The sequence below is a fragment of the Pteropus medius genome, unplaced genomic scaffold, assembly GCF_902729225.1.
Source record: "Pteropus medius unplaced genomic scaffold, Ma_sr-lr_union100, whole genome shotgun sequence".
Classification (NCBI taxonomy): Eukaryota; Metazoa; Chordata; class Mammalia; order Chiroptera; family Pteropodidae; genus Pteropus; species Pteropus medius.
The window spans coordinates 26,071,034-26,080,083 of record NW_024349801.1 but is presented as its reverse complement, the minus strand read 5'-3'; the positions used below and the strand labels follow the sequence as shown (position 1 = coordinate 26,080,083).

Here is a 9,050-nt window from a genome sequence, read left to right as displayed (position 1 = left end):
GCCCGCGCTCTGGCCACTCGGCAGTTACCAGCTGGTCCCGCCCGCCCGACGCAGGCGCCGCGCAGCCAATCGGCGGCTGCCACACTGCGGCCCGAGCCGGGCTGGGGGGTTGGGGCCTCCGGCTGCAGGTCCGCCTGGGGTAGACGCGTGAGTGCAAGCCGAGGGTGCGTGGTCGCCGGCCCGGCCTCCGCAGTCGCAGCCGCGCCCGACCCTCCTGGCCGCCCCCACCTCGCCTTGTCGCCATGCACCTCCGCCGCCTAGCGCTCTTCCCAGGCGTGGCTCTCCTTCTGGCCACGGCCCGCCTTGCAGCTGCCTCCGACGTGCTAGAACTCACGGACGACAACTTCGAGAGTCGCATCTCCGACACGGGCTCAGCGGGCCTCATGCTCGTCGAGTTCTTCGCTCCCTGGTGAGGCCACTGAGCCGGGGCGAGGGAGGGAGGGAGGGCCGGGCTGGGCCGAGGGGCGAGGGCGCGGGAACGGTTGGGCCTACACAGCGCCGGGCCCGCCACCATTCCAGTGGGCCCGGCTGCGGCAGACAGATTTCCCAGCGCCGGGGAGCCGAGCTCTCTCGTCGAGAGCGAAGAAGTGGATGCTGATAGCCGGGGGGGCAAGACCCGAGAAGGAAAACCCGAAGAAGGCCCCTCTCGGGCAGAGCCACATCGTTACCTCCGTGCTCTTGCGGCACTTCCTATTTGCAGAGTGTTTAACCATGCCTCTGCCCCTCCTCGATTATCTTTAGTTTCTTGGTGAATCAGTGTTAATATTCTCTATTCTACAGATGAGGCATTCCAGGGCCTCACATTGGAAGCGAACGTTTCACCAAGTGCAGAGGTCCTGGGCTTCCAGGATACTCCTTTTTCCTTGCCCCACATCTCGCGGCCATTGATTTCTAACCAAGGTCACTCTGTGCTGCACAGTGGTCAAAAGTGCTTTCTGGGGCAGGCAGTTACTTTGTCCGTTGCATGGTACACACTTTCTCTATTATGTTAACCATTTCTCAGCACCAGCAGAGCCCTGTCAAAAATAAAGTAGGTAAACAAGAGTAAATTTTTCAGAATCTGTCTAAATTGTCAATTTTAATTAGGACTTTTGAAAAATGCCAATAAAACCACTGAGAAAGTAACCAGTGTTGGTGAAATACTCCACTTCAGGGTGATTTAGCTAAACAAGTATGTAAATTCCTTAGGATAAAACCCGAAATAAAAAGCTTGGGGGCTGAGAGAACAAATAGGATTTCTGGTCCAATAAACCAGATTTTTTCATTTAAACCCCAAATGTTTACCACAGTAATGATTGTCTTAACGCATGGGATAGCTCAGTATCTCTATGTTAATTAACAGTACTTAATTTTTCCATCCTTGCCACAATTGCCCGTAATTAAAAACTATATTCAAAAGTATCAGTAAGACAAAATGTGTAACTTTCACTTGCTTCTAACTGTAGTCTTCACTGCAGGGGCTCAACTGACTTGTTGGGGGTTACACAGAAAGTCCTGTAGTCAAGACCACCTGAACCAGAAGGATGTGCTAGAGGCAACAAAGTTTGTTTTCAGCAGAGACAGATTTTGTGTCCAAGGCATTCCTGTGGCTAATTGGTGGTACTGATTACATCATAAGGTTTTTTAAATACATCTTTAGACACATATTCTCTCCTAAAAACAACTCTTCCCAATCATATAACCATGCTGTTAACTTTAAGGGGGTGTCACTGTAATGACATTGGCTGTATGGAGTTGTATTAAAATGACGTGGTGCTTTAGTGACTACAAGGGACAACATGAAGTGGATTGCTGGAGAATTGCGGGCTATTAGACTATTAATTAAAACAGATTTTTTTTTTCAATTAAAAGTGTTCTTTGCTACTTTAAATTATTATATATGGTTCCCTAAGAACTACATAGCCCATCATGCACTGAACTATTCCCGAAATTGGGTGACTCTGCTGTTGTGTCTGCTTTTAATTGATCTAGATGGTAGGGTCATCCACGATGCCGGCAAGAAGGATACTTATCTGGAAGAGTAGTTTGGAATCAAGGAAGTCTCCTGTTGATAATATCCTCATTTCTTCACATTCAGCTATTTTTATTTATTAATACTTCAGCTGCAGCTGTTTTCTGACTACAAGTTCTTAGTTTTAGGGTATTTTTTCACTTTCATTTTACAAGTGAAAGTGAAAGATTGCAGTCGATCGACATCATAGACTAATACTTTCATTATGGAGATAATCTATAATTTGTAAGAATGAGAGTATCTGAATTTCTCTGGGGAAATAAACACACTAAATGTTTGTGATAATTTCTGGAAATTTATTGATACAGTGTTAAATCCTCACCATCTACTTATGTTGTAGATTTGTGCCCAGCTGTCTAGGAGGGTGTATTAAATAATAACATTTGATATACAGTGTTTCTAGAGTATAGAAAAAGACTAAGCAGATAGAAAAAATGGAATATTAAATATTTATTTTTATACATGTTGATTCCTTTACTTAGAATTCCTATATCTGCACTGCCAGCACCCCCCAATTGATCTTTTCAGCAAAACTGAGCTCAAAAGTTACTTCTTCCTCCCTGAACTAATTGTTCCCTCTTCTCTGTTGAAACCTAATAATAATACTGTGTCAGACTGGTGTTCCTGTAGGAAAATGACTATATCAAACTTTCTGTCAGAGGCTGAAATACCCTTTGGCACATAGTTGGGCATGAAGTGATGATTGATGATTGTTGGGATTCATTAGTAACTGCTAAGTTGCTAAGTGTCATCCCTGAAAGTAGATGGGATTATTTGTGTTCTCATATTATCTAGGAGTAGGTGAAAGAAGTGGCGGTAAATCTTGATATTCACCTTCAAACGCCGCCAAGTGAATTCTATTCCTGGTGAGTTTAAAGAGGGCAGTCTCCTCCAGTCTCATTGGAACTTGTTAAACAGGTTCTCCACCTGGACATTTGATGACCTTATGGATATTGACGATGCCTAGGGCAGTGATTTGCAGTCCCAGCCTTGCCAAGTGCACTACTCACTATGCCTCCACATTCTGATTCCCTCCTGGATTCTTGGAGGAAGTCCCAGTTGGGGCCCACACATGCATTTATTTAATACTCCATGGATATTTTTTATATGCATCTAGGTTGAGACCTACTGGTCTGGTGTAATTATTTTTTACTATTATTTCTTTTTAAATGCTTTAAGATAGTTTAGATGGAACTGTTCTTAAATCTGTTGCCTTAGCCTTCTTGACAGTTCCTACATATTCAACAGAAATCTCTCGTTTCTTTTATTCTCATTGCCGCCACGCTGGTCCAAGCTTTCATTATCAGCCATGTGAAATTTATCTTCCAGGTGTCATTATCTCTGCTTTCCCCCTTTCTGTCAGTCCTATATATATCGCTGACCGATGTAGTCTTAATACACATAACACATTTATTATCTCTTCACAACCCGAAAGGGCCCTTCACAGTTTTCTGTATATATGATTCTCACTAGTAATTTTACCTTTGCTTTACTATTCCCCTTATCTAAAATACCCTACTCTGTCCTGGCTGAAGCCTTAAGTCCTTAAAGGCCCAGATCCAATTCTTTCTCCCTTTAACATACATTCTCTTTTAACTTTTGAATCATTTTCCCAAAAGTCTGGATTTTTCAGATAAATCGATTATTTTATTATATTAAATCAGTTATAATTTGTGCATCTGTTACAAACCAGGTACAGACAATATAATACCATATTTCAGACACATCTAAGATGCTACAGGTTGTGAGAGGAATTATTATTTTGTCTTGCAAAGAAACGCTACCATTGAAACTTAAATGATTGCAAGACACATCCCAATTTCAGATCCGGTAAAATGTGCATCTGACATATAAGGAATACCATTTATTCACCACCCAGTCTAAAACAAAGCAAGTACAATTGAAGCCCCCTATGTACCCCTTCCTCATCTTATATACTTCTTCATACTGAATTTGGTATTTATCATTAGGTCCTTTTATATATTTAGGAAATAGGTATGTGACCTTAAGCACATCTAATATATTACATTTTTTGTATCACTTTTTCTTCATTTAAGCTTTCTAATGAGTTTTGAATAGGACTAAAGACCTTGAAGACTATAAGCTCTTGTAGTCCTTTGTTTTAAACCAATTTTGGGGAAAAATGTTTCCAAGTTGCTTATTCATCGCTTAAAATAAATTTTGAGACTGTTGGCTATGAAATATATCAGCTCAAGTTTCATCAGTGTTTCCTTCCTTTGGTTTTCTAATTCTATTTTTGCTGTCTATGGAGATGTTACAGAAATGCTCACCTTCTCAAAGTGATCCCTCCGCAGCCCATTGGCTTTTGAAGAGAATATACAGCTGGTGCTAGCTGTGCACTAAGGAGGATTCCCCCTTTACTCGTTGCATATACAGCGTGCCTATGGGACTGTTAGGACTTTCAGGCAGAGGAGCAGGTGCTTCTGGTGGCCCTCTGGGAAAATATTCTTTACTGATAAAATGTTTTATCCTCCTGAGTTCTTAATAGCCAGGTGAACTATGTAGCTGTAAAAATCAGGCTTACCATCATGTCATTCAAATGCTGTGTTGAAACTCAGATTGAGAGGAAAAAAGCCTTCAATGAACTGCTAAAGTATGACAAATGGGTGCCTTCTGGGCCTCATTTCGCTACCTCCTCCAACTGTGTCATATTGAAGGAATGAAGAAAAAGTACTTGATGGTGATTCTTCAAGAGTTAATATCGTACTTGAGACCTTATAATTCTCAATCACTATATTTTTAAGAACCACAGTGCTGTTTTAAGAAAGTACCTTCCTTTGGGAAATGCTACCAGGAATGGGATTGTTACTGTCTTGTCCTTCATTTTATCTTCATTAATTGGTCAAAAGGGCATTAGCCCTCTACCTCTTTAATGTGGAATGTACAGCTTTCAGGAGTCAATTGTATTTTTTTCATTATTAAATTTATTGGGTGACATTGGTTAATAAAATTATATAGATTTCAAACGTACAATTCAGTAATATGTCATATGTTGTGTTGTGTGTTCACCACCCAAAGTTAAATCTTCTGTCACCATATATTTGATCCCCTTTACCCTTATCTACCTTCCCCCTCCCTTCTTTCCCTCAGCTAACAACTAAACTGTTGTCTGTGTCTATGAGTTTTTGTTTGTCTTATTTATTTGTTGCTTTCAGTTTTATATCCCACATATAAATGAAATCATATGGTTCTCAACTTTTTCTGACTTATTTTGCTTAGCATGATAATCTCAGGATCTATCCATGTCGTCACAAATGGAAGTATTTCATCTTTTCTTATGGCTGTGTAATATTCTATTACACATGTACCACATCTTCTTTATCCATTCATCTATTGAAGGACATTGGTTGTTTCCATGTCTTGGCCACTGTGAATAATGCTGCAATGAACATTGGGGTGCATATATCTTTACAGATAAATGTTATCATATTTTTTAGGTAGATACCCAGTAAACTGTACTTTTAATTAAAGAAAATAGATGCTGCTCTGGACTGAGCCAGTCCTATAGAGTTAACCTTGGGCTAGAGATAGTCCTTTTACCTTCTGAGAGCTCTTGTTTACCTTATCAATAATGGATGTTGTTCAGGTGAATTATTTGCTTTTGGAAGCAGCTACTGGTTCAAAAGTAGTAGTATAGTTTGAGATCTACCTAGAGAAATAAAGTTAACAAATTTGTAGGGTTAAACTGAGAATATGGCTTTAAAAAAAAAATCTGTCTGTGTAGGTGTGGACACTGCAAGAGGCTTGCCCCTGAATATGAAGCTGCAGCTACCAGATTAAAAGGAATAGTCCCATTAGCAAAGGTGAGTATGGGCGGATTCTTCATTAAAGGAAATGAGGTATTTTAAATAGTAGTTTGTAAAATTAATATTTTCTCTGCTCTTGTGATGAGAGAACACTAGTTTCTGGGGAAATACACAACTGACTATTGTATCAGTTATGATTTTAAAAGATTAAAAGTAGCAGAACTAAGGGATTATTGGCATAAGAAACAAGTAAAACATGGTAAATTTAAGGGGTAAACATGGAGAGTAAAAGTATAGTAGTCAAGGTTAGGGGAAAATTATCATTGAGTAAATAAATGAGTTCCCTAAACTACTATATGATAGTCAAAATGGGAATAGCAAAATGACTTGAGGATGTTGGTAAGTATGTAACTAACTGGTCAACTGTAAACTTGGTATGTGCTTTTACAGAGTAATCCTTCCATAATTTTGCCATTCTGTATTAAACCCATATTTTTTCTAGTCTAAAAGCTCATATCTCAACCAGTCTCAAATAAAAAGTTGATGTGTATACACACACACACACACACACGACTGTTTTTGGAATTACATTTAATCCTGATGGTTCTATGACAGCTTTCCATAGAAAAAAGTTAAGTCTTAAATTAATTCCCATCTCCTGTTGGCTATAGCCTATGTTACTACTATTTGAACCTCAATTATGTTAAAGCATTAGGATTATACCTCAATCTTGTGAAGAGTAAATAATACATACGAAGCGCCTATGGCACGGCCTACTTTGGAGTAAGTGGCTAAATAAATTGTTTTTCCCTCTTCCTGATAGGTCTCAATAAATGATGTGCTATTTATTGTTTAGCCCAGATTCATACTAGCTCAGGGAGCATATTCAAATATTGGTACCTTTGCTAATAAATCTAGATGTTTGCAAAATCAAATTACACCCCACCCTAGCTAAAAGATATGTACACACCTATATGTATATTCCCTTGATAATCGTTATCAAAGTAAACTACTGTTAACTAATTTAAGGGATTTATCCCTCACAGGTTCGTAGGCAGAAAAAAGATGGAGACTGCTTTTAGACAATAGAGACTCCAAGGGCAGAATTTACATTGTCATTCGTATGTTTCATATGAGGCCTAGAATCTAAATTTTAAAGATTTCCTCAAGTAGTTCTGATTTAGCTAACCCACCAAGAATCTGCCTTTGAAATCTAATGTTCTGTGGTGTATATGCTAGGAATTATGTGATACTTCTATAACTCGGCCAGTCTTAATATTTCGAAAATATAGGAAGAGCCTATAGCAGGCATTTGGATAACAAATGGTTTGTATATTTTAATCTTTAGGTTGATTGTACTGCCAATACAAACACTTGTAATAAGTATGGAGTCAGTGGATATCCAACCCTGAAGATATTTAGAGATGGTGAAGAAGCAGGTGCTTACGATGGGCCCAGGACTGCTGGTAAGGATCCTGGATTACATTGTGGAAACAGTGGATCACACTGTTCTTCATAGTGGGAACATGGTGTTTTTCTATACAACATACTTTCAGTCTTTAAAATTCCACATCTAAGAGGTAACTTTGGTAGCTAAGACTTCTCTAAATAAACAGAGTATGTAAGTAATATAGAAAATACTTGAACTTGAGTTATAAGATCAGCTAGGCATTTTTTCACTTGACAGATATTATTGAGTACTATCCTGTACCAGGTATTCTAGATATACCAGTTGCTCAGTATTTCTTGATAAACAAGAGAGTCATGGTTCCTACTTTTGTGGCACTTACATTCTGGTGGATGAAGAAAAGGAGGCAACGAACAAGTTTCAAAATACATGTAGGTAACCACCACATCCATTGGGATGGCTAATATCAAAAAACAAACAAACAAACAAAAAACCACAAAAAAAAACAAAATAACAAGTGCTGGTGAGGATGCAGAGAAATTGGAACCCTTTTGCATTGTTGTCGTGAATGTAAAATGGTGCAGCTACTATGGAGAACAGTATGGTAGTTACTGAAAAAATTAAAAATAGAATCACCATCTGATCCACCAATTCCATGTGGTTATATAGCCAAAAGAATTGAAAGCAGGGTCTCAAAGAGATAATTTGTATACCCATATTTATAGCTGCATTAGTTGCAATAGCAAAAAGGTAGAAGCAACCTGAGAGTCCATCTAGATGAATGGATATACAAAAATATATTAATAATAATAATTATATATAAATGTGTATATCATACAATGGAATATTATTCAGCCTTCAAAAGAAAGTTCTGACATGAACTACAATATGATTGAACCTTGATGACATGCTAAATGAGATAAGCCTGTCGTAAAAAAGACAAATACATGATTCCATGTATATGAGGTTCCTACAGTAGTCAAATTCATAAAGGCAAAGTGGAATGTTGGTTGCCAGAAGCTGGAGGGAAGACAGAATGGAAGTTTTTTTAATGGGTATAGTTTCAGTTTTGCAAGATGAAAACAGTATTGGAGATTGGTTGTATAGCAGTGTGAACGTACTTAATGCCACAGAACTGTACACTTAAACATGGTAAACATGGTAAATTCTGTGTTGCATAATTAAAAATTTTTTAATGTAAAAAATGTATATGGATAAGATAAATTCAGTTAGTGATAAAAACATTAAAGGGGGGAAATAAGACCAGACAATGGTCTTGGGAGCACCGCATAATCAGAGTGATCAGGAAAGTAGCACCTGAGCTGAGGCCCGAATGATAGGAAGGAGTGGGCCAGGAGATTTGGACCAGAGCCTTCCAGGTAGAAGGAAAGCAGGTGCAAAAAGTCCTTAGGGTGTAATTGAGTTTGATGTATTCAAGAGACAAAGACCTTGTGGCTGAAATATAATTAGCAAGGCTGAGAGGTGAAGTTTGAGATGTAAATAGGGAACTAATCCTATAGGGCTCATAATTGATGAGAAAAATATTTTTATGTGAACAAAAACAGCTTTATCTTGAGTCTGTCAAATAATCGGGCATAGGTTACCTTTTTATGTGGAAAGCTAATAAGAAAAGTGTTCAGTCTTGGCATTTTAGATGACATGAAATTTTTTCAGTATGTGTGATTGTTAGTCATATACAAAGCTTTACATAGCATGACCCATTCCTAACTGATGTCATCCGAAGACTGTTTTCACCTTAGGACCTTTGCCCAGCTGTAGTCACAGCCTGAAATAACCTTCCCCTATGTTTGCATGACTGTACCTTTTTGTCATTTAGATTATGGCTTAAATTTCTCTCTCTCTC

The 9,050-nt window shown here is 38.8% G+C and overlaps 1 protein-coding gene across 1 annotated transcript in view; it reads left to right on the top strand.

Annotated features, from left to right (window-relative positions):
* The first annotated feature begins 118 nt into the window (after positions 1-118).
* PDIA3 (protein disulfide isomerase family A member 3) overlaps positions 119-9,050 on the top strand; it is a 21,118-nt gene continuing 12,186 nt past the window's right edge. The window contains exons 1-3 of the mRNA XM_039888285.1: positions 119-409; positions 5,757-5,835; positions 7,127-7,244. Coding sequence (XP_039744219.1) covers positions 243-409; positions 5,757-5,835; positions 7,127-7,244 — 364 coding nt within the window. The 5' untranslated portion in view covers positions 119-242. The remainder of the gene's footprint in view (positions 410-5,756; positions 5,836-7,126; positions 7,245-9,050) is intronic.